At 49.1% G+C, this 25546-nt stretch overlaps 1 protein-coding gene across 1 annotated transcript in view; it reads left to right on the top strand.

The window, feature by feature from the left end:
• The first annotated feature begins 7130 nt into the window (after positions 1-7130).
• The window catches only part of SLC12A5 (solute carrier family 12 member 5), a 151862-nt gene continuing 133446 nt past the window's right edge, over positions 7131-25546 (top strand). Inside the window, exon 1 of the mRNA XM_089513382.1 lies at positions 7131-7191. Within this exon, the coding sequence (XP_089369508.1) occupies positions 7182-7191 (10 nt within the window). The 5' untranslated portion in view covers positions 7131-7181. The remainder of the gene's footprint in view (positions 7192-25546) is intronic.

Raw genomic sequence — 25546 nt, 5'->3', positions numbered from 1 at the left:
GGGTATACCAGCCCATGGGGCAACATAGGGGAATACCGGCCCATGGGGCAACATAGGGGAATACCGGCCCATGGGGCAACATAGGGGAAAACTGGCCCATGGGGAAACATAGGGGAATACTGGCCCATGGGGAAACATAGGGGAATACCGGCCCATGGGGAAACATAGGGGAATACCAGCCCATGGGGAAACATAGGGGTATACCGGCCCATGGGGCAACATAGGGGTATACCTATGCTGCTCCAGAGACTAGGACCCAATGGAGCAATGGATGCAAGCTCCAGGAAAAGAGATTCCAGCCTAACATTAGGAGGAACTTCTTGAGAGTAAGGGCTGTTTGACAGTGGAACACGCTCCTTCCTCAGAGGTTTTGGTGGAATCTCCTTCCTTGGAGGCCTTTAAACAGAGGCTGGATGAGCATCTGTCAATGGGGATGCTTTGATGGAGAGTTATTGCATGGCAGAAAAGGTTTGGACTGGATAGCCCTTGGGGTCTCTTCTAACTCTATGTTTCTATGATTCATTTCCAGCTTATGGCAAACTAAGGCAAGCCAGTCATGGGGTTTTGGGGGGCTGAGAGAGTGTGACTTCCCAAGGTCCCTCAGTGGATTTCTATGGCTGAGCAGGGAGTCAAATCCTAGTCCTCAGAGTCATAGTTCAACGCTCAAACCACTGGCCTACTTTTTCCAACACAAGCATCTTCTCCAATGGTAAAGGGATCTAGAGATCATGAAACCTTGCACATTTTTTGGGTGACATTGTGGTTGGATGAATAAAAGTATTGCACTAATAAGCTGATTCCTCAACACTCAGGAAGTTCCTACAAATCTGTTGTATTTGGAGCTATTTTTGTATGCTTTGTCTAGGGGTGTTTGTGTGTGTGTGTGTGTGTGTCTTCTATGTATATGCATTTGTAACACAAAATATGTATAACACTAATTTAAAACAACCACACAAAATATTTAAAGGTATTGCACTCATCTGGGTGGTGAGTTTTCCTGGTGGCCAGTTGCAGCTCCCTTGCGCTCCTTCATCTGCTTGATGAATTCCTTGCCCTCCGGAGCTCAGGAGACTGCATCCAGTGAATGATGTTATTAGACTGGGAAAGAATGGAGTAAAGCAGGGAGAAAAGACACCTGGCAACGACAAGGACCTCAGCGTGCGCCACTTTGGAAGACTTCAGAGGTGGCTCTGTTCCTGGCAGAAGTTTGTGTGCCCAGGAGCCCAGTTTGGGAGGCTTGTGCCACAAAAGATCTCCTGGCCCAGTTTTGCTGCAGCAAAAGTGCCAGGGAAGGCTACAGTCTCATTATGGAAGTTGCTGCAAATGCTAACATGTGACGTCTGTTCTCCAAGGCACATGTGTACATGCACAACACAGACAAAAGGCCCCAAACAAAACCTCTGCAGACTGAGAGAGGCAATAGCAACGCTGATCTCTCAACATCTTCCCATAGCAACCTCTGGCCAGGATCATAGAATTGTAGAATCATGGAGTTGGAAGAGACCACAAAGGCCACCCAGTCCAACCCCCTTCTGCCATGCAGGAATTCCCAATCAAAGCATCCCCATTGACAGATGGCCATTCAGCCTCTGCTTGCTTTGAAACCTCCAAGGAAGGAGACTCCACCACCTTCCGAAGCAGCGAAGTTTCCCACTGTCAAACAGATCTTAGGAAGTGCTTCCTAATGTTGAGATGGGATCTCTTTTCTTGTCGCTTGCATCCATTCTCCTGTTGCTTGCATCTATTCTCTGGAGCAGCAGAAAACAAGCTCTCTCCATCAAGGAATCTCACTGCTATACAGTTGCAAGGACCCCTTTGCCCCACTGCCACCTCCTTGGCTTGGAAGGAACATCAGAAGAACCCAGAGCCCAGATCAGAGGGAAACCCCCTTGATACCCCAAAAATGGATGGGGGGGGGGCTGGGGGGTGTCCCCACCGAATATCAGCATTGCTTCAAGTGTTGAAGGAATTAGCTTTTGCTCACTGGGTAACCTTTTCATTGTTTGCCCCAGTGTATACCAGTACTAACTGAGGAGCACTCCTGCAGAAGCATAGAATCATAGAATCCTAGAATCCTAGAGTTGGAAGAGACCGCACGGGCCCTGATCCATTCCAAGCCCATTCTGCCATGCAGGAAATCCAAATCAAAGCATCCCCAACAGATGGCCATCCAGCCTCTGCTTAAAGACCTCCAAGGAAGGAGACTCCACTACACTCCGAGGAAGGAGGGTGTTCCAACTGTTGAACAGCCCTTTCTCTCAGGGAGATCTTCCTAATGTTGAGGTGGAATCTCTTTTCCTGGAGCTTGCATCCATTGTTCCGGGTCCTGTTCTCTGGAGCAGCAGAAAACAAGCTTGCTCCCTCCTCAATATGACATCCTTTCACATATTTAAACAGGGCTATCATATCACCAGCAGGAGTTCAGGTTTTGGCTGAATTAAGAAGGGGATGCGGGGACTCAAGGGGTTAAGACGCCGGCTCTGGTGATAGCAAGATTGGCAGGTTGGCAGTCCGAGGCGCAGGTGCCCCTTGATGGGGTGAGCTGCCATCACTAGAACCAGCCTCTGCCAGCCTAGCAGTTCGAAAGCATGCCAAAAACGCAAGGAGATAGATAGGAGCCACTTCTCAGTGGGAAGGTCAAATGTTTGGTGCAGCTATGTTGGACACATGGCCACCAGAGCAGTCCTGAGGCAACACTGGCTCTTTGGCTTAGTAACGGAGATGACCACCACCCCTACGGTCAGACACTGCTTGACCACCTTGTCAACAGGGAATACCTTTACCTTTTCCTCTAAGAAGTTCTTATACAAAAAATGCTGAATGCAGTCACACACGCAAGATAGCAATTCAGACTCAGCATGCAGAGCTAACCAAGATGGAAATGGGATATCTGACTTCTTAGGGGTTTGCAGTCTGGTTATAACTGCCTGTTTGATGAGCAAACCATGGAAAGCTGGAGTGGCTCAGACTGGGAGGTCTGAGGATGACCGGAACATGCACAGAGTGCAGAGGTGCATGCACAGAGGTTAGGTTTGAGAACCATGTTTGTACCTAAAAACTAGCCTCAAGCAAAGGGCTTCTGGTCAGGTAAGAAAAGCTGGATGTCTTTCCCCAGAAATTGACAATGGGATCCTGGCTGGTTGATGGCTTTGTTTTATTTTAGCGTGTAACAAAAAGTGATTAGATCAGGATATCCCTGAAATAGATGGAGACAACAGCAGCTAAGCAGAGAAGTTGTCTTATTCCTTTGGATGCAAGGAGATCCTTTGTCTCCAGTTGCAAGATGAAATGCAGATATGATAGCCCCGTTTAAGCATTTGGAGAGGTGTCATATTAAAGATGGAGCAAGCTTGTTTTCTGCTGCTCCAGAGAATAGGATTTGGAACAATGGATGCAGACTGCAGGAAAAGAGATTAGGAGGAACTTTCTGACAGCAAGGGCTTTTTGACAGTGGAAGACACTCCTTTGGAGGCTCACACAGTATATATACACCCAACTTTTTCCAGGCAAAGCATTCTTTGCAGATGCCAACCACAGATGCTGGCAAAACGTCAGGAAGAAACTTTTCTGGAACATGGCCACAGAGCCCCCCAAAAACCCACAAAAAACTACTGAAGACACTCCTTCTTTGGAAATTTTGGTGGAGTCTCTTTTCTTGATGGCCTTCTGTTGGGGATGTTGTAACTGAGAGCTCCTGCATGGCAGAAGGAGGTTGGACTGGATCAGGGCCCTTGAGTCTCTTCCAACTCTATCATTTTATGATGACTCTATGGAACACTTCCCATTGCCTGGATGTGCGCATGCCTCGGGAGATGTTCCTTTTCTCCTGGGAACCTGACCTAGTGTTCCTGAATGGTCATTAATCTTTCCAAAACTTGCTACTTCCAGATAGGAGAGATGAAATTTGGGGACTCCAAACTATAAGGTGCTCACATTCTCCAGTCCAGCACCGTTGACGCCAATGGCTGACCACTAGCCCCAGTGGCATTAAGCCCAGCAGCAGGAGCAGGGGGCAACCGGCAGACAGGGGCAGGCTGTCTCTGGCACTAGAGGAGCATAAAGCGAGGCCCCTCCTAGAAGCACAGAGTTGGAAAATAGCCCCCAAAGGGTCATCCAGCCCAACTCCTTTCTGCCATGCAGGAACTCTCAATCAAAGCACCCCTTGGGACGCATGACCATCTAGCTTCTGTATAAAAACAGCTTGCAGTACAGAAGGGGATTGGACTGGATGGCCCTTGGAGGTCTCTTCCAGCTCTAGGGCTCTGTGCTTCTTGACAGTGAGAGTCATTTGGCAAATGCCTAGAGAGGTATCATCATCATCATCATCATCATCATCAACATCATCATCAAAATTGGGACACTAAGCAGCTTACAAATTAAAAAACAGTACCATTAAAAACAAGAGGTGGGCTTTCTCTGGCCTCTAGTTTATTACGCTCCTAGAGAGGCATAGCCAAAGCGGCTTTCGATACCATTGACCATGGTATCCTTCTGAAACACCTGAGGGAGTTGGGTATCGGGGGCACTGCCCTGCGGTGGTTCCGTTCCTACCTGTTGGGCAGATTCCAGATGGTGGAGCTGGGGGACGCTTGCTCCGATAAGAGGGCACTTACATCTGGGGTCCCTCAGGGAGCCATTTTGTCCCCCATGCTATTTAACATTTACATGAAACCGCTGGGAGAGATCATCCGGAGACATGGGGCGCGGGGTTATCAGTACGCTGATGACACCCAAATATATTTCTCTGTGTCTCCGACTGATGTAGTGACCAGGGATGGCATCTCTCCTCTAGACGCCTGTCTGGAGTCAGTAATGGGCTGGATGAGGGAAAACAGACTCAGCCTGAATACAGAGAAAACGGAAGTGCTCATGATAGGTTCCCCGGACCTGGGTGGTGAGATTTGCCCACCTGTCCTGAATGGGGTCACGCTCCCCCTGAAGGACTCAGATTGCAGTCTGGGGTGCTTCTGGACTCATCGCTCCACCTTACATCTCAGGTGGATGCGACGGTCAGGAGCACCTGTTATCAGCTTCGGCTGATACGCCAGCTGCAACCCTACCTGGGCTGGGGGGACCTTGAAACGGTGGTACATGCTCTGGTAACCTCTCGGTCGGATTTCTGTAATGCGCTCTACATAGGGCAACCCTTGTACCATACTCGGAAGCTTCAACTGGTTCAGAATACGGCAGCAAGGCTGGTCACTGGATCTTCCAGGGCCAGTCACATAACACCTATCCTTAAAGACCTTCATTGGCTGCCCATTTGCTTCTGGGCGCAATACAAGGTGTTGGTTATTACCTATAAAGCCCTAAATGGCTTGGGCCCAGGGTACTTGGAGGACCGCCTCTCCCCATATAATCTGCCCCGCGCTCTCAGGTCGGCTGGGAAGCATTTGCTGAGAGTCCCAGATTCAAAATACGCCACAACATCGTGTAGAGCAGGGGTAGGCAATCTTTTAAAGCCGGGGGGCGGGTTGCTGTCCCTCAGACAACTGGGGGGCCAAAGCCAAAAAATAAAAAATTAAATAATTAATTTAAAAATAAATAAATAAATAAACCGGGGCAAATGTAGGACAACATTTTCAAATGGTGGACACTTTTTTCCTAAAAAGTGGAGGACACGCAAAAATTTTTTGCTGATTTTTAAAAAAATGTTAATATAAATGCATGTTTCTGAGGCGTCTATAGAGAATTGTCCCCCAAAGGCCCTGCGCATGAGAGGCCAAAGGCCCCGGTGGCAATTGGCGGCAGGACTGGGCTGGTTCAGGAAGGAACTAAAAACCTTCCTGTTCCAAAAAGCTTTCCCCTAATTCCTTCCCTTTGTAGCCTCCTTCCTCCCCCCCCCACCATTATTATCTTTGTTGTTGAACATCCTATGCTAGCTGGATATTGTTATATTGTGATATTGTGAATTGTACTGTGATTTTAATGTATATTTGCTGTTCATCGTGTTTTTATCCTGTAACTGAAATTGTTGTAACCCGCCTTGATCTACGGAAATATTTTATTATTATTATTATTATTATTAACCGGTTTTTTACCATCAAATACGCAGGACATATGAGTCATATAAAGCAGAGAGGCACAACAGTTGTTGCTGTTGTTGTTGTTGTTGTTGTGTGCCTTCAAGTCGTTTCTGACTTATGGCGATCCTAAGAGGAAGCTATTCTGGGGTTTTCTTGGCAAGGTTTGTTGAGGGGAGGCTTGCATTGCCATCCTCTGAGGCTGAGAGAGTGTGGCTGGCCCATGGTCACCCATTGGGCCGGGAATCGAACCCTGGTCCCCAGAGTCATAGTCCAATGCTCAAAGCACTCCCTCCCCCCACTGGCTCACATCAACAGAGGGGCAGAGTGTCCTCCTTTTTTAGGACATGTCCTACATTTCCCCTCTCTGTCCCGGAGGAATTCTAAAGAGTCCTCCATTTTGAGCGTGACTCCAAAGCCTGGGTTTCTAGGTCTGTTGGTTAGCTTTTCTTTGAGCATGCCTTGTCCTCTGGTCAGCAGCCTGACTCCCATCATGCGATGCAAGAGCCTCAGTGCTTAGAACCATCGGATGCTAGAGTTGGAAGAGAAGGGCCATCCAGTCCAGCCCCGCAGCCAGGAATCCATGGGCTCCGAGGGAAGGAAGAAGGCAGACAGAAGCTCCAGCCCAGGCTGCTTCTGGGGGGAAAGGGAGAGAGAGACCGAGGGTAAGAAAGAACAGGATTCGAACCCACCGCCTCCCTCCAGGCCCTTCTAAGGAGAGGCCTTCGTCTCTCTTCCTTCCCCTCCAGAGGGAGGGAGGGAGGGAGGGAAGACCCTCTTGCTCTTGCTCTTCCCCTCGGCGGCGCCCCCTCCCCAGCTGCCTCCTCCTCCTCCTCCCTCTCCATCCCTCCTTCCTCCCTCCCTCCCTCCCCGGCCTCCTCTGGACCACTCTCCGCCTCCCTCCCTCCCTCCGTCCGGAGCATCCTTCCTCCTTGGCGCCTCTTCTTCTTCTTCTTCTTCCTCCTGGTTCCGGGGAGAAGGCAGGAGCCACTTGTGGCCCAGGAGGGAGCGGGGCGAGCCAAGGGGGCCCCCATGAGCCGCCGCTTCACCGTCACGGCCGGCCAGGAGCCGCGCCCCGGAGCCGGAGCCCCAGGCCCAGCAGCAGGGGAGCCATCGGGGGGCCAGCGAGGAGGAGGAGAGCCCCCGCCGCCGCAGCGGATGCAGCCAGGTGAGTAGTCTCAGCAGACCCCCCCACGGACCCCCGAATCCCCAGAGAGGACACCCCCCAAGTGCACCCCCAACCTGAGACAAGGGGGGTTCTGGGTGGGTCCACTGAGGGTCCTGAGACTCGTGGGGGGGTGGACCCCCAACCTGGCTGGAGGGGGCTTCGACTGAGGGGGGGTCCTATTCCTGCCCCCCCAAAGACCCCGGCCCAGGCACTGGGGAGGGTGGCTGGGTCGAGTGGGGGTCCTCCTCCCTGCTGACGGGGGGGAGCGGGTATCCCCCCAACCTGAGCCTGGAGGGGGGTCGACGGGGGGCCCAGGCTCCGGGGGAAGTGGGTGGACCCCGACCTGGCTGGGCGAGTGGGGGGACCCCAGCCCGCCTTTGTGGCTGCCACGCCCCCTCGCCTCTTGGGGTGGGGTGGGGTGGGGGTCTCCCTCCAAGGGGGGGTCCCCCAAAGCCCCCCCATTCCTGGGCTAAGGAAGCTTCCCCCTCATAATCCCCCCCTCGGAGCCGCTTGTCTGCCTCTGTCTGGAGGGATATCGATCCTGGAAACCCAAACCCTGCTTCCTGGCTTGGCCGACCTTCCCCATCCCTCTTCGGGGGGAAGGCAGGGGAAATGGTGGTGGTCTTTGGGTCTGGGGGGTCTCTGGAGAGTGGGGGGGCCCTGTATCCATCGTGGGGTGCTTTTGGTTCGAGGTCTGGGTGGTCTGGGAGCCTTTTCTTGTGGTCTTGGATGGGGAATGGGGAAAACACTCTGGACATGCTCAGAGGCAGGGGGCTAAGTGGCGAGGCCTTCCTCTTGACCCTTGAAAGTAATCAACAGGGGGTTCCCCAAAGAGGCAGAGGAGGGACCCAGGGGTCAGTGGGGGATTCCCAGCCGCCCAGGGATCTGCCAAAGGGATCCAAGCAGAGAGCAAGGGCCATTGGAGGAAGGCGCTTTAGGAAAGGGGCTTTCCACGGGGGTCAGACAGGCCAAAGAGCCCCCCCACCCCCCAGACGCCCCATGGCAGCCATGGCTGGGTCTTCTCTTGGGTGGGCAGTTTGGGCGCTCAGCCAGAAAAGAAAACTCCAGAACTTCTCAGAGGCACAAAAGGGAGAAAGGAGGACCTTGGTCTCAGATGCAAGGGCCATGCTTCCGCCTGAGTTGCCCTAGAACTCCCTGCCCCAAGGGGGAATGGGGTGATGGGGCCAGTCTGGACGGCTTGAAGGTGTCATGGCGAGGGGGGGGGTTAGGCAGATCCTTCGGTAGAAAAGGTGGCCCTGGTGGCTTTTGGGAATGTCTGGGGTGACCGACGGGTGCCACTGCTTGCCAGTTCCAGAGGGCTGTTTTCTGGGGGGGGGGGGGGGTGTCAAAGGTGGGATATATGTCAAGTGTGCTATTAATTGTTATTGCTGTTATTCCCGGGGGAATCTGAGATGGAGGACTGAGTTGTGCCAAGGGGCCCTTTTCTCCAGTGGGGCATCCCTGGCAATGAAAGAGGGCTGGCCTCGTCTTACAGCACCCATAGCAGGTGCCATGCTGCAGTCTTGGCGGACAGGGGCTGCCCTTTTTTCATTATTGGGGGTCCTTGTGCCCCCCGTCCCCCTCCCCAGCCTTGAGGCGCTCCTGATGTGGCCGAAACCAGGGACCCTCTTTTGCCTGCCCTTCTCAGTGGCACCTTTGCAGAAGTCTTTGGCATGAAGAGTTATTTGGTGTCAGGTTGGCTTTGACTTATGGCGACCCTGGAGTGAGAGACCTCCAAGCACACACAGACCCATCATCCCCAGGTCTTGCAAACTCTGGGCAGCTGTGGGTGGCCCCACAGAATAATAAAGAGTTGGGAGGGTCCCCCAGAGGCCAACCCTTTCTTCAATGCAGGAGCGCCAGCTAGAAACTTGCAGTGGTTCCCAAACTTTGATCCTCCAGGTATTTTGGACTTCAGCTCCCAGAAGCTCCACTCACCTGAAGACCTCTCATTCATGTTCTTGGGTGCCCTCAAGTCATCTCTGACCTATGGCGAACCTATCATGAGGTTGTCTTCATTCATTCATTCATTCATTCATTCATTCATTCATTCATTTTATTTCTGTACCGCCTTTCTCCCAAAAGGGATCCAAGGCAGCTCAGAATTGTCTTGGTAGACTTTGTTCTGAGGGGGGGGGGTTGCCTTTGCCTCCGCCTGAGGTTGAGAGAGTGTGACCTGTCCATTTTGGTTTCTAAAGGGACCCCTGGATGGAGGAACTTAATTGTGAACTTAATGCTAAGATACGGACCATTTTTGCCATGAGCGATACCCGTTCGGACAGTAAGGTTAACAGCCTGACCCTTGCGGAGTTCTCCAAAAAGATGACCCGGGTGTTTGGTCTGTTTCAGTATAAAAAGAAAAGTGTGGTGCCGGTGTGTGTGTTTGTGGGGGGGGGGGCAGGGGGGTTATGGTGGCATAGCTAAGATGAACTGGTGTGTTTTATCCAGAGTTTTTGTGAATCTGAGTCTCCTCCTTCAGGCGTGTCGATAGGATGCCAATATCGCTCCTTATGGTGAGTCACGTTCCATGTTCATCCTGGAAGGAGCACTCTACCTGTGGGAGAGGGGCCTACGCAGGTGGGCCTGGGGAGACCCAAAGGGAGCAGCAGGGGGCCACTGAAGCCCATCATCCACAGACCCCCTTGTGAGGGAACCACCGGAAGGCTTAGCCCCAAATGTTTGCAATGGAGGGGGGGGGCTTTTGCATGGCATCTTCTGTTCTTGTCCTCCCTGACTTGGTCTTGTCTGGATGCATCAGACTCCAGCTCCCATGGGGTGCCATGTAGAAGATGGAGGGAGCTTGTTTTCTAGAACATGAACAGAGTTCCCACCTAAACCTTAGGAAGAACTTGTTGTCAGGGGTGTTTTGATTGAGAGTTCCTGCATGGCAGAATGGGGGTGGACTGGATGGCTCTTGGGGTCTCTTCAAACTTTGTGATTCTATAATTCTAGAAGAACTTCTGGACTTTAAGCGCTGTTCTGCAGTGGAATCGACTGCCTTGTAAAGTGGTGGGCTCTCCATCTTTGGAGACCCAAAAACAGAGGCTGGATGGGCATCTGTGTGTTCCTGCACAGCAAGGAGAGGTTAGACTAGATGGCCCTTAGGTATCCCTTCCTGGCCCTATGAGCCTGTGATCTTCCCTAGCTTATATGGCCAAAGCCAAGCCGTTGCAGCTGATGTATTCTGAACCGGCGAGCGGCGGATATTTCTCCTTGTTTTTGTGTGCGGGTGGCTGTTTCCCCCCTTTGGCCCAAATCCAGCCGGTGTCTTATTCACACCCAAGTTCCCTTCCAGAGGTGATTCAGCTGTTTTGTCTGATGGGGAACATTCAGGTTGCAGAAGGTTCAAGGTTGCAGAAGAGAAGCTGTGCGCACAGTGCCACTGGGCACCCAAGTGTTTGGGTGGTGTGCTTTCACAACTGGTTGCACATTCACTTGTGCAACGTTGTTATTTAGCACAAGGGTTGCAAAGCACAGCTAGTGCATAACTTGGTGGCAGAGATCCATGATACACAATGTAAGATCTGTTTTGTTGTTAACTGCCCTAGAGTCAATCTGGACTCCTGGTGACCTCTAGGACCCATTGGTTTGTCCTGCGTGGCAGAATGGGTTGGACTGGATGGTCCTTGTGGTCTCCTCCAATTCTATGATTCTAATTCAAGAGGGATGTGGACAAGCTGGAGCCATGTGTCCAAAGGAGGGTGACCAAAATGGTGGAAGATCTGCAAACCACCAAGCCCTCTGAGGAGAGACTTAGGGAGCTGGGGATGTTTAGCCTGGAAAAGAGACAATTAAAAGGTGACATGATACCCCTGTTTAAGTACTGGAAGGGATGCCATATTGAGGAGGGAGCAATCTTGTTTTTTGCTGCTCCAGAGAATAGGATCTGTAGTCCCAGAGCAATGGATGCAAGTTAGCAATAGCAATAGCAGCAATAGCAGCTTCATTTATATACTGCTTCATAGCAGTCTCTAAGCAGTTTACAATTGTAAGCTCATTGCCCCCAACAAGCTGGGGATTCATTTTAGCAACCTCCTTGGAAGAAAGCTACAGGAAAGGAGATTCCCTCTAAAAGATTAGGAAGACAGTGGAATACGTTGCTGCCTTGGAGAGTGGTGGGGTCTCCTTCTTTGGAGGCTCTGACTGGGAGTCCCTGCATGGCAGAAAAGGGTTGGACTGGAGGGCCCTTCTTGGGGACTCCTCCAACTCTAGGATTCTATGATTCAATGTGTTTTTAACTGGACCAGATATCCATAAGGGCCGTTCAACAGTGGAACACATTCCCTCAATGGAGGATGGTGGAGCCTTCTTCCTCGGAGGTCTTTAGACAGAGGCTGGATGGCCATCTGTCAATGGGGATGCTTTGATGGAGAGTTCCTGCATGGCAGAAGAGGGCTGAACTGGATCTGGGCCTTTCTTGGGGTCTCTTCCAACTCCCATGATCCTAAATTCAGACCATGTGGAGCAAATGTAGCCATCAGCTAAGAGCCGCTGGAGCTCCAGTTTTGAAAACTTGTTCGAAAGTCACAACTGTGGCGAAACAAAACTCCTCACAGACCAGTTGGGGGAGTCCAAGACTCAGTCTTCATAGCTCTCTAGTCGCAGAACACTCCTAAAAGACGCAGATAAACCGACCCTATATACTATATGCCATATCAGGCTGAATGGACATCTGTCAGGAGTGCTTTGACTGGGTCTTCCTGCATGGCAGAATGGGACTGGAATGGATGGCTCTCGGGGGTCTCTTCCAACTCTAGGTTCCTATGATTCTAATAAGTAACCAGTTGGGAATATTCTTGCTTCTTCTGGAGGCATGGGGACCTTCTCATTTCCCCCCAAGGGGAGAAACTCCTTTCTGCTGTCCAGCAAACCTCCTCTTGGGGTCTACTCCGGCCAGCAAGGCCATTGCTCTCAGGGGCCGGAAGGTCACTTCCCTGGCGGACGCTGCTGCTGTGCAAACTGTGCCTGTCTTCCTTTTCTGCTTGCGCTCTGGATTGGCAGGTGGGGAGGCAGATATCCCGGTGTCACCTTTCCTGGGCTCTGTCCGCCCTCTGCCAAGGTCTCCATCCGCACAGAGCTCTGCTGCATTTATCCCTCCTTCCTCCCCATTTCTTTTGCAGATGCTCCTTCCACATCTGCAGCCCCAAAGGAGGCTCTTAGCAAATGCAGAATGGGAAAGTTGGAAGGGAACCCAAGGGCCATCTGCTCCAACTCTACTCCCCCAGTTCTGGAAATAGGAGGTGGACTAAACTGAGACCATCGTACTTTGGTCACATCAAGAGAGGCGCAACTCATTGGGAAAGGCAATAATGCTGGGAAAGGTGGAGGGAAGCAGAAAGAGAGGAAGGATACATTCTAGATGGATGGACTCTGTTAAGTACTTTGCAGGACCTGAGCAGAGCAATGGAGAACAAGGGGTCTGGACAAGCTGCATGCTAGTTTGTGTACTGTGTTAAGGTCATGAGTATGAATTTGCAGGACCTGAGCAGAGCAATGGGGGACGGGGGTCTTGGAGAGGCCTCCTCCACAGGGCTGCCATGGGTCCAGATCCACTTGAGGGAACAACAACAACAACAAAGAGGTGGGCATTCTGCTCTGTTCAAAAAGCTGGAGCAATGTGGAGATTTCTTCAGAACAAGTTAATAGGTATTCGCATAATCTCAGACTCTGAGTGGGATCTAGTCTCACCCTCCAGCAGCAAATTCACATTGGAGAGTTGGCTATCTGGCCTCTGTTTATGAAAGTCCAGCAAAGGAAGTCCCCTGCCTCCTGAGATCATCCTTCCAAAAGCTCTGGTTGCCATGAAATCCATGCATGCAAGGATGCATCTCACATGGGATGCAAAGGCAGCAAAGCCTTGAGATCTGTGGCTTGCAAAGCGAAGGTGCTCCTGGGTTTCAGAAGAAGAGGGAAGGAGGGAGACCGGTGGCCAGCCATTGCTCGCCAGCCATTTTTCAGCTTGGAATTGCCCATTAAATTGAGCTCTTCCATAGACTTTCAGAAGCATAGTAAAGGTGTGTCTATTGCTAATGTACTCTAAAGGCACAGGATCCTATCATACTGTGAAAGCTAAACAGGGTCAGCCCTGGTTAGCACTTGGATGGGAGACTGCCTGGGAATACCAGGTGCTGCGGACTGTGTTTCAGAGGAAGGAAGTGTCAAAATCACCTCGGATAATAGCTCAGCAAAAAGAGTTTCTACCCCACGTTGTTGTTGTTGTTGTTGTTGTGCCTTCAGGTCGTTTCTGACTTATGGAGACCCTAAGGCGAGCCTATCATGGGGTTTTCTTGGCAAGGTTTGTTCAGAATGCGTTTGCCACGGCCTTCCTCTGAGGAGGCTGAGAGAGTGTGACTTATTGGCCAAAGTCACCCAGTGGGTTTCGTGGCTGAGCTGGGAATTGAACCCCGGTTTCCAGAGTTGCAGTCCAACTCTCAAAGCACACTGGACCATAAACGCCTTGCCATCTTTGCATTGCTCCAAGCTGCCCTCTTGCATGACTTTTCTCTAAACAGACCAAGCCAAGCCAATTGCAGAAGTGGAACCTGCAACCAAGTATTGTTGCATGGTGACCCCGGGTACCCTCTTCTGTGGAGCCGGCCGTACCATCCTCCATGACGGACCCTTGCATTCTGCCTTCCACCGGTCAGCCTTCTGCACCCACTGAACATGCTCAGTTCTTCTGCAGATATTTTGGGGAGGCGCACCCCTCCCTTAGGATTTGTTGTACTTTTTTGAACTTTGTCTTTTGGGCCACTTAACTTCGTCTTGGAGAGAAAACACGGAGGGCTGATCTGGTAGCCCTCTTTAAATATCCAAAGGGATGCAATATAGAAGATGGAGCTGCACCAGAGAACTAGATCAGGAACCACTGGACTTCAATTACAAGGAAAGAGATTCCACCTAAACATTTGGAAGCACTTCTTGGCTGCAAGAGCTGCTCAGTGGATTCAACATACAAGGGAAGAGGTTCCATGTAAACACTATTATCGCTTTAGCTTCACTGCCGGTTTAGACCCAGGATGTAACTTTCTTAAAGCGAGCGGATCCAGTATGTGGCCCATGTGCAACCTGGGCTTCTCCGGGTTTGTTCCGCATCTTTTCAAGAACAGGAAGATCCCATTTTTGAAAAGCTGCAAGAGAAGCCTGGATCACATAAAGGCTGCATAGTGACCAGTGATGGGTGAATGCGATAAGATCTGTCTTAAGAAAGTTACATCCTGGGTCTATGCTGGCAGGGTTAGGGTTAGGGTTAGGGTTAGGGTTAGGGTTAGGGTTATGCAATAATAAAGAACTTTTTTGCTGCAAGAGCTGTGCAACTGGGGAATGGAGTGTCTCAAAGGGTGCGAAGGAGCCATCTCACAGTCCTCCTTGGTCATTGAGGGCTTCCCAGGGTTCATATCCACACTCAGGTAAATTGAGCCTGGTAAAAAAGAAGGAGCAGAAGAAGCCAATACAGCAAGGGCAGGGTAGTGCGTTCGGATCACCCTCCTCTGGCATCTGGATTTAGTGCCCTTGTGGTTTCCAAGAGGCCCATAGAATCCTAAGGTCCTAAGGAGACTCCATTGCACTTCAAGGCAGCAGCGTCTTCCACTGTCAAGTAGCTTTAACCCTCAGGAAGTTCCTCCAATTGGTTTTAGGATTCTCTGAGGCTAAGAGTCTGGTTTCAAAGGAAGGAGTCTTACCATTTTTCAAGCCAATATTTAAAACCTTCCACTTCACATCCAAATTTTGAACTCTAGAAGATGGTCTGATGCCAGTGGCTCTGGCACCAGACCTTTTTGCATCTTAAAGGCAGTGGAAAACCTCTGTAATTGGCCCCCAACGGGGCTAAAGGCATGGAAGGACTCTGTGTGTGTGTGTACACATGTGCCCAGATTGTGTTGTGGGGGATGCAATGGCAGACCTTAATGTGGGGTTTGTGGGGAGAGCTCAGCGCAGGAGAGCAAGAGGCTCCCTTGCGTGGGCTCAAATGCAAAACCTTCCCTCCCAAAAGCGTGTGTTAGGAGGATTCCTGGGGGTTAATTGGCTTTTTAAGCCTCGTAAGAGGAATCTCTGGCCTTATTATCAGGAGCAAAGAGGAGCCCTTGCTGGGTCTTTGGGGTCAGGAATGGAAGGGAGGCAAAGGGAAGGGGAGCCGGAGGCCAAGGACCTTTGGCTCTTGCTTGCTGCAGAAAAAGGAGAGCTGCTCAGGAATGCTTTAGTCGGTAAAAAGGGTAAACCTATATTTATTGCCTGAGAAATCCTTGAGGAGAGGAGACAGGGAAAGGCCCTGAGCCTAGTTTGGCTGCCAGGTCCCTTAAAGAGGCAACAAAAAAGGGATGGAAAGACAGAGAGAAAGAGAGAGGTGTCCTGCCGCTTTCTTCCTTTTCTCCCAGAGATCGGACTTAAAGGAGTGTGGTTTTTCAAAATAAAGTATAAAAGTATTGCAGAAGGGAGAGGAAAACCCCAAACATGCCATGATTAAGATCATCTTAAATGTCCTACTCAAATAAACATGCATTTCAAAGCAAAGGATGAAAGGAGTACAGCTCCCCAAGGAAAGCCTTTTTGTTGCAAATCACTTCCAGATCCAGGGAAGAAAGAGACTGACTCCCCTTGAAAGGCCGGATCGGGGCCACGGCGTGTGGTTGCCATGGCCCTGATCCGGCCAGGAAAGGGGCAGCATCATGCCAGTCCTTAGGGTTTCCCAAAGAAACAGACATTAATGTCATAGTTTGAGAGCCAGTTTGTTCTAGTGGTTTGAGTCTAGGACACAGGGTTCAAATGCTGGCTGGACCACAGAAACCCACTGGGTGACTTTGGACAATAAGTCACACTCTCTCAGCCTCAAGGGAAGGCAATGGCAAAACCTCCTCTGGTCAAAGCTTGCCAAGAAAACCCCACAATCGAGTCACCACAAGCTGGAAATGACTTGAAGGCACACAGCAGCAACCACAACGTCTCTAAGGTACCTTGGTATATCTGTCTGTATATGCAAACACAGGTATTCCAAAACCCCAAGAAAACCTGAAATCCCAAACACTTCTGGTCCCAGAAAACATCCAGGGGAAGCCGCCTTGGCCATATAGCAAATCCAGTCAAAAGCCCACCCAACAGCGATCCCTTTATGGGACCGACCCAAAGGCACAAGAGAGATTATGTTGCCAGCCTCCGAAGCTCCATTGGCTTCTTCTTCGTCAGGCAAAAGGCCTTACAAACCAAACAAGATTAAAACTGGAGATGCTGAGGAGGGAAAAATTAATAAGATAGAGAAACAGCAAATATGTATTATAGCTAGAATGGCTGGAGCTGGACGAGGAGGAAATAGGGGAAGGGACTGTTTGTGTGGCAGATAACAGGTCAAAGAGATCTCTTTGTGGCTCCTCATGGCATCCAGGCCTGTTTATTGCCCCAAAGTGGTGCCTGGATGCCTGCATTTACCCAAAACAAGGAACGCCATGAGTCCAGGAAACCGTCCCCTGATGAGAGAATCGATGGTGGTACCCACCCGGGCTTCAAAATGGACAGTTTCGTAGCCAATGACTGCAAAAAGGTGTATGTCTTTCTCCTATGTGCCTCCCATCAATATATGGCTCATGGGTTTTTTGTCTAAATGACTACAAAAAGGTAGTTAAACAGGGGCTTCAGATTTTGGGAAAATGTTCCTCTGAAGCCGGCCGGCTGATAAAAACCGCTGAACTTTCATTCACTTCTATGGGCTCCTTGGCTTGGTCTTTCCGGAACATCTGGACATCTGTGACCTGAACAGACTAGAAAGCTGGACCACAGCTAACAAAATGGAATTCAACACAGTCCAAAGGAGGAAGACTAAAATGGTGAAAGGTCTGGAAACCATGAAGCCCTATGAGGAACGACTGAGGGAGATGCTGGGGATGTTTAGCCAGGAGAAGAGAAGGTTAAGAGTGGATATGATAGCCCTGTTTAAATATTTGAAGGGATGTCATATTGAGGAGGGAGCAAGCTTGCTTTCTGCTGCTCCAGAGAACAGGACCCAATGGCGCAATGGATTCAAACTGCAGGAAAAGAGATTTCAGCTCAACATTTGGAGGACCTTCCTGGGAGTAAGGGCTGTTCCACAGTGGAACTCACTCCTTCCTCGGAGTGTATTGGAGTCTCCTTCCTTGGAGGTCTTTAAGCAGAGGCTGGATGGCCATCTGTTGGGGATGCTTTGATATGGATTTCCTGCATGGCAGAAGAAGGGGGTTGGACTGAATCAGGGCCCTAGTGGTCTCTTCCAACTCTATGATTCTATGCAATAATGTTAGTAAGATGTTCATTAGCATTTTGTTGATCCTGTCCCTAATTAAGATGGTAGGCAGGGGAATAAGGGATTTTGGATATGAGAGACCCAAGCTGCGTAAACATGGAGCCCTCGACTCACAAAAAGCGTACGAAACAGGCGTGAACAGGAAGACATTGAGATCTTTGCAGAGCAGGGAGACTCCTTCCTTTCGCATGGGACAAACCAGGTCATCCCACCCCAAGGAGACAAACCAGGTTATCCCACCCCAAGGAGACTACATTTTCCAGAGAGGATGGACATGTTAAAGACGAAGAGCTGACCGGCTCATTGAAGGGGAGCGCTGGCTGGACTTGTCCAGAGCAATCGGCTAAACTGGGTTTGGACAATGGCCCTCATCTCTGCGAAACTGACAAGGGAACTGAGATAAGCGACAGGAGAAAGACGTTTCGATGATCGGAAGAGACTGGCTTCGCTTTTCTTCCACTTATAAACACGGAACGGCTTTTATGGCGGCCTCCAGTCTCTGGCCTTCGAGTCGCCGGTCATTTTTGGGGATGACCCCCGAACGCCTTCTCTTTTTAAAAATAGTATTTATTAAAGTATGACTCTCATCCAAACTGTTTCTAATATATTGAGTTATATCATGTTTTCCTATACATTTTTAACATGAAAAATTGAACATTAAACGCGTAAATCCCTCTCCTGCCATTGTCTTCTTCTTGTCATTTTGGACTGAATATTCTTTGCAGCAATCTTTACTGTCCTTCTCTCTTTGGCCCCATATTCTCCTTCTACCGCCGTCATCAAAAAAACCATGTTAAACGCTTGTTGTTCTTTGTCCTCCGTCCTGGACTTTCCCCTTCATTTCTCTCCGCTTTCTCTGCCGCTAGTTCTGCTTATTTTAGGTATATGCCGATATTGTTTTCTGATCTCCAAGGTCTCTGTTGTTGTTGTTGTTGTTCTTGTTAACATCTATGACCATTTCTCCTTACAATGGCTCAGCAGTGCTTCCCAAAGGTCCTCCTTCTCTCTAGTTGACTTATCCTTTAGATACAGGGTTTATCTGCCCATTTCCATTATGTCCAGCATTCTTAATACAGTTGGTATCTCTGGGTTTTCCTATTGTTTTGCAAACACCATTCGGCCCCATGAGTTTCTCATAGGGTTTTCTTAGGCAGAAGTGGTTTTGCCTTGTTCCTTGCTCCCAAATAACATCCAGAGCACCTGGGACTCCTTGGCGGTCTCCCATCCAAGCACTATCCAGGGCTGACCCTGCCTAGCTTCCAAGGCCAGGCAGAATCTGGTGCCTTTAGGGCCTTTATGCATCCAGTACACCATCTGAAATTTTGGACAGATGTCTCAGCAGACTCTGTGTCCAGAAAGATAGGCAAAAGCAATAACTATAAACCCTAAGGGTGATATTTGTCTGGTGCGATGCAGAAGGCAGTAACTCCAGATCTGGATGCTTTGTCTTCCCTTTGATTTATCCATGTGAAAGGGATCCTGGAGTCCAAGTAGACCATGAACTGAACATGAATCAACAAGGCCAATGCGATTTCAGGCTGCATCAATAGAAGTCTAGTGTCTAGATCAAGGAAGAATTCAATGATATAGCCATGTTAGTCTGTAGAATCAATACGTGGAGAGATCTTGCAGCAGCGCCTTTGAGACTCGCTGAAGGAAAGAAGTTGGCAGCATGAGCTTCCCTAAAGTCTACTTCCTCAGATGCATTTTGTGGAGAGGAAGCCAGGCAGAGACCTATCTATGCCATTGGGATGTGAGGACGACAGTTCAAATGACAAATCCCTAGTGTATGGAGATGAAGGGGCAGGCCCAGTCTGAACAATGGCGGTTAGTGGGGCGAGCGTTGGGGGGCGGAAGGGCAAAGGGCCCTCTTGGCAAGGAAGCGAGGGGGGGGTCCCTGCAGGCCTTTGCTTCCCTGTTTCTGAATCGCTGCAGAGGAGCTCTGTGCCTGGCGCTCCCTCTGGTGGCCAAAGGCCTTCCCTGCAGCCTCTAGAGCCAATTCCACAAGGATTCCTTTATTCTATGACTCTGTATCCCTCCCTTTTCCCAGAACTGAGAGCAGCTTCACAATATTAGAAAAGTACAATTAAAAGCATAGAAAAAGTACATTAAAAAGGAATTAAATCATTACGATAGTAAAACAGATAAAAGGATAAAACACATTTTGAACAATCGCACCATTGGAAGCAAATGGGAGCCTTGTGCTGCAGCCGTCTATATTCCGCACGGCTTTGCAATTGCGATTTAATACTGGAACGAAAACGAAAACACACAAATTTCCATCCGAAACAGAACTAAACAAAATTTCACTTTTTCAGATCATAATTCTTACCATTTTAAATCAAAACGTGTTCTATAACAAGAAACAAGACGTAAAGCGACTCTGAGAACAATCTTACAAATAGCGAGGAAGTGCGTTTGCCAAAGAGGATCCTGGGAAACGGAAATGTCGCCAGCTCTGCAAGAGCACTAATAGATCGTCATTTGCTTACGCACTGCCGCACCACCGCAGTGGCGCAAACGCAGCGACATCGGCAGATCAATCACGGATTTTACGCGTTAATAAGAAGTTATGGAACGAATAGACATTCTGTCCAGGAGGAGTACCGGATGCGCACAACGTCATGCGGAAATCTTAATGCGATTGCGATATAATGACAAGAGCACATTCTGTTTTCCTTCCGTTTCATAACGCTGTATAACCCTAATCTCCTTATTCTTTTAATGCATCAGAGGCCCTTTGCTCAGCCTTTGCTGCAAAGCCCTTCCTTAAGCTGACTGCCTGCCTGCTCTACCTGAGCTCAGGTGTGCCATGCTCCCTGGCGCAAGGTGGCTTTGGGGGGGAAGGCGAAGGAAACACAACATCCAGATAAGAACGTGTGGGGTTTGCTTTCTGGCCACTGGATAGTCTTTCCCCTCTTCTCTCAGCCAATGTAGGGCCAAAACCGCTTTCTTGTTTTAGTTCAGAACACATCATAGAATCCTAGAGACGGGAGAGACCCCCAAAAGGCCCCTGGTCCAGTCCAGCCCCTTCTTCTTCTTCTTCTTCTTCTGCCATGCAGGAACTCTCCATCAAAGCCTCCCCATTCTGACAGATGGCCACCCAGCCTCTGCTTAAAGACAGCCTCCAAAGAAAGTGACTCCGCCGTCCTCCACGGAGGGAGTCAAAGGGCCCTTACTCTCAGGAAGTTCCTCCAAATGTTGAGCTGGATCCCCTTTTCCTCTAGTTTGCCTCCATTGCTCCATTGGCTCCTATTCTCTGGAGCAGCAGAAAACAAGCTCCTTCCCTCCTCAAGATGACCTCCCTTCAATTAAGTATTTTTCTAATTTGTAATGTTTATTGTCACTCCAGATATACTGCAATGCATGCCTCATAATACATTGTTGTATGAGTTTATGGATCACTAATCCTCCCTCCTTCCTCCTCTTTCCCTGGACCTTCGTTAATCTTAATCTCGCATCCAATATCATCGTTATTTTATCTATATTCTTCATACATAATACAGTCTAAAAAATTCTTACGTCTCCCCGCTTTGCTAATGACGTTCTCCATTTACTTTGTGTACCCCGACTTCATTTCTTTTATGTCTAATGAGATCCTTAAATATTAACCTGATGTCTTCAACCTTTATTAGTTACAATGCCTATTAAGTTTGTGGCCTTTATAAGTTCTGCTCTCCTTTCCATACTGTCTTACTTCTGTATCCTCCTTTAATTGTTCAAAGGGGTTTCCTTTTATAATGATTCATTTCATAACTATTTGATCCATCTCTTTTTGCAAAACTCCCATCGTTGGGTCCCAGTCCTCCTTCCGTTTTCCCATTGATTCCCCATTTAACTGTTAGGTGCCTGGACAATTATGGGCCTTCGGTCACTCTTCATTACCAGCGCGACATTTTTATTTAACACTGTGTTCACCTTATTTAATCTTAACATGGTTTCTTAGTTACTTCATTCCAGAATTTGCATTTATACATACATCAAATGGGTTGAGTATCCCAAATATTGTTAATACTCCTTGAATCCTGTAGAATGTAAGGCACTCCGTCTTTGGGCCATATATTCAGTTTGCGTTTCCCAGTCTTTTGTGAAGCTAGATGCAGCGTTTTGCCTCTGTAAACAAGTCAGTTTATCCATTTCTGCTCAGTTTAACATTCTTGCGTGTGATGCGGATCTTTATTGATCTTCGGTTTTGCAAATATACAAGCCTTTGCCGCTGTAATCATGTCAAATGCTGTTCTTTCATTGCTTTCTTCTGTGTGTTTGTCAATCCAGTTCGACAGGACCATTTCAGGATTCGGTTGCAATTTAGCCTTTACGATTTCTGAAGCTGCTTTATTTATTTGGGTCCAGGACGTTTTAGCCTTTTTGCAAGGCCACCAAGAATGTCAAACTGTGCCTCAATTCTCTGCGCATTCCCAGCATTTGTACATTTGTTCTTTTCAAAGGGCTTTTTCCTTTTTCTTGGAAAAACCCTACAAACGTTCGCTGCGCAGATGCAAAATACATGAAGAATCAGCTGAAAGGAATTTAAAACTCAGTGCTTCATTAGATATCACTTGTTTAATCCCCCGCTGACTACTAACGAATAAAATCCCCTGTTCGTGTTGATTAATTGTTATTAAACATATCTTACGTATAAACAGACCTTAAGTGTGCTTAAATTGGCTTTGAGTAATGCGATATCGGCGGCTGCTGATGCGGAACCAAAGGAATGGAGCCGACAGATCCATCGCTGGCGCATCCTCCGCCGCAATGAAGGCGCTGCGTTCAGATGCCTTTCCCATAATCCCTATGGACTGTTTCTGACAAATCTGGGCAGCGAAATGGAAATGTTGGTTTGTGAATAGAAATAGAAACTAAGGGGAACACTGGGGGCTGCAGAAATGAGTTTGGGGACCTGTTGTTATCCCTGGGTCACATTCGCCTCTTTCTGGCACTGGCCTGTGTGCGAACCCCAAAACAGGAAGGAACCATGGAATACAGAATCCTAGAGCTGGGAGAGTCCCCAAGAAGGGCCAGCCAGTCCGACCCAAATTCTGCCATGCAGGAACTCTCCATCCAAGCATCCCTATTGAGAGATGGGCATCCAGCCTCTGCTTAAGGACCTCCAAGGAAGGAGGCGGCTCTATCACTGTCCAAGGGAACAGCTTCCTCTGTCAAACAGCCCTTGCTCTCAGGAAGTTCCTCCTGATGTTGAGCTGGAATCTCTTCTCCTGCAGTTTGCATCCATTGCTGCATTGTTCCTATTCTCTGGAGCAGCAGAAAACAAGCTTGCTCCCTCCTCCATATGACATCCCTTCAAGTATTTAAACAGGGCTTTATATGACCCCTTAACCGTCTTTTCTTCAGGCTAAATGCCCCCAGCTCCCCAAGTATTAAGCCATTGAATCCTAGAGTTGGAAGGGACCCCTAAAAGGGCCCTGATCCAGTGCAAGCCCATGCAGGAACTCTCCATCAAAGCATCCCCATTTTGACAGATGGCCATCCAGCCTCTGTTTAAAGACTTCCATACTATATAGACTCATGAATAAGCCTAGATATTTTACTCAAATAATTGACCCAAAAAACCTGAGGCAGCTGATCCACGGGTCAATGTTAAACACTGTACTTTCAGTCATATACAGGTATACACACACACACACACACACACACACACACACACACACACACACGTGGTGAAAGGAAAGAGCGTAATCTGTCCTGGAAGCACTGGCCCCCTTCTGTTCTCATCCGCGACCTCGATTATGTGCGGAGGGGCAACCTGCATTAATTCCAATGTTGTACGCACATGGCCCAGGCCTCACCCCTGGGGCGCACCCTATTCAAGCCTATGAGACTTGAATATGCATGAGCCTCCATTTTCTCAGGGGGGGATCTGGAATGAACCCCCGCGCAAACGGAGGGCCAGTAGTCGCCATGCCTGCTGGAATTTGTAGGTTCCTTGGCGTTGTTTTTCTTTGCTTCATCCTTTAGATTTTTTGTTACATGTCCCTAAGTTTTCCCCTTGACTTATCCACGGATCATATCAAAATCATAATTTTGGTCCCGAAACCTGCCCTCGACTTATACATGAGATGACTTATAGGCGCGGTACACACTGGCCTTTTGCGGCGCCGATTCAAGGGTTAGGGACCGCACAGCAACTGCACGGTATCTCACATTAGCATGGCATGGCGGCGTAACAATGGTGGCGCCCTGTGTACATGGGCGCTGCCATTGTTACGTAAGCGGCGCACAGCGCCAGAAAAAGAACCTGAGTTTTCTGGGTTCTTTTTCCTCCCCAGCGATGGCGCGCCGTTTGGGGGCTGCATCGTCCTAGATGCCTGCGTTTTGTTATTTCTGCCCTAAGTAAAGATGTTTTGATGGGAAGGATATATCTTTTGCAGGCAGGTTCTTCTTCCATTCTGGCAATGGACTCCTGGGCAGAAGGATGACCAATGAAGGGCAGACGCATGAGTTGGGCCAAGACCTGAAAGCCCAGCCTTAATTTTTGGAAGCATTGCCAAAGAGGGTTGGCTGGGTTCTGTTCTGCTTTGGTCAGGCCCCACCTGGAATAGTCCTATGCCCAGTTCTGGGCCCTACAATTCAAAAAGGATGTGGAGCAGCTAAAAAGGCCAATACAATTTTAGGCTGCATCAATAAAAGTATAGTGTCTAGATCAAGAGAAGTAATAGTGCCACTCGATTCTGCTTTGGTCAAGCCTCACCTGGAATAAAGCTGTGTCCATTTCTGGGCAAAACAATTCAAGAAGGACATTGAGAAACATTGAGGGCGACTAAAATGGTGAAGGGTCTGGAAACCATGCCCTATGAGGAACGACTCAGGGAGCTGGGGATGTTTAGTCTGGAGAAGAGAAGGTTAAGAGGTGATATGAGAGCCTTGTTTAGGGATGTCTTATTTGAAGGGATGTCACATTGAGGATGGAACAAGCTTGTTTTCTGATGCTCCAGAGACTAGGATGGATGGAAGCTCCAGGAAAAGAGGCTCTCACCTCAACATTAGGAGGAACTTCCTGAGAGTAAGGGCTGTTTGACAGTGGAACACACTTCTTCCTCGGAGATTTTAGTGGAGTCTCCTTCTTTGGAAGTCTTTAAGCAGAGGCTGGATGGCCATCTGTCAATGGGGATGCTTTGATATGGATTTCCTGCATGGCAGAATGGGGTTGGACTGGATCAGGGCCCTTGCGGTCTCTTCCAACTCTATGATTCTATGATTCTATGAAGGTGAGGTGATATGAGAGCCCTGTTTAAATACTTGAAGGGATGTCATACTGTAGATGGAGCGAGCTTGTTTTCTGCTGCTCCAGAGAACAGGGCACAATGGAGCAATGGATGGAAGCTGCAGGAAAAGGGATTCCACTTAGATATTAGGAGGACCTTCCTGAGAGCAAGAGCTGTTTGACAGTGGAAGCTGCTGCTGCCTCAATGGAGGGCACTGGAGTCTCCTTCTTTGGAGGCTGGCTTTAAGGAGAGGCTGGGTGGCCATCTGTCAAAGGAAGGGCTTGGATGTTGTCTTCCAACTTTGATTCCATGGTTCTAAGGATGGCCCTTAAGGTCTCTTCCAACTCTAGGATTCTATCATTTGGTATCTGATTTTGGGGGCATTCACACTTACATTTTTGCCCCAAGGAGATCCAGATCTCTGCAGTGATGCAATCCCAGATCAGTGTTCCTATTGCGTTTTCCATTTCCAAATCTCTCAGTGGCATTTTAACCCTGTTGCCATTCACACTTGCTACCATTTAGTCTAAAATGGAGGTGCCTCCATTTCCAGGAACGATGTAGCATTGCAGCTCTTTAAAAAAGATGTGCTGAAGGACCCAATGTCAAATGGGTTAAGTGGGGTTTTCCATGCCCCCCAAACTGCACCGAGTGCATTCAAGGCCACAAACGGTGCCAGGTCCATTCAGGGCCAGTGGGAATGTCACAGAAATAATCCAGTTTCACACCAGGTTATTTCCATGGTGTGAATGGAGCCTAATTTTACTTTTTTATTCTACATATATCTACATATGTAGATATGTGTTGGCACATGTTCAGCAAAAGAGATGGGAGATTCCATGTTTTCCTCCCTTCTGGCGACATG

Source organism: Sceloporus occidentalis, unplaced genomic scaffold, assembly GCF_023333645.1.
Source record: "Sceloporus occidentalis isolate IW3139 unplaced genomic scaffold, rSceOcc1.0.p SCAF_3, whole genome shotgun sequence".
Classification (NCBI taxonomy): Eukaryota; Metazoa; Chordata; class Lepidosauria; order Squamata; family Phrynosomatidae; genus Sceloporus; species Sceloporus occidentalis.
The sequence above is the reverse complement of the archived record's forward strand: the minus strand, read 5'-3'. Positions and strand labels throughout refer to the sequence as shown.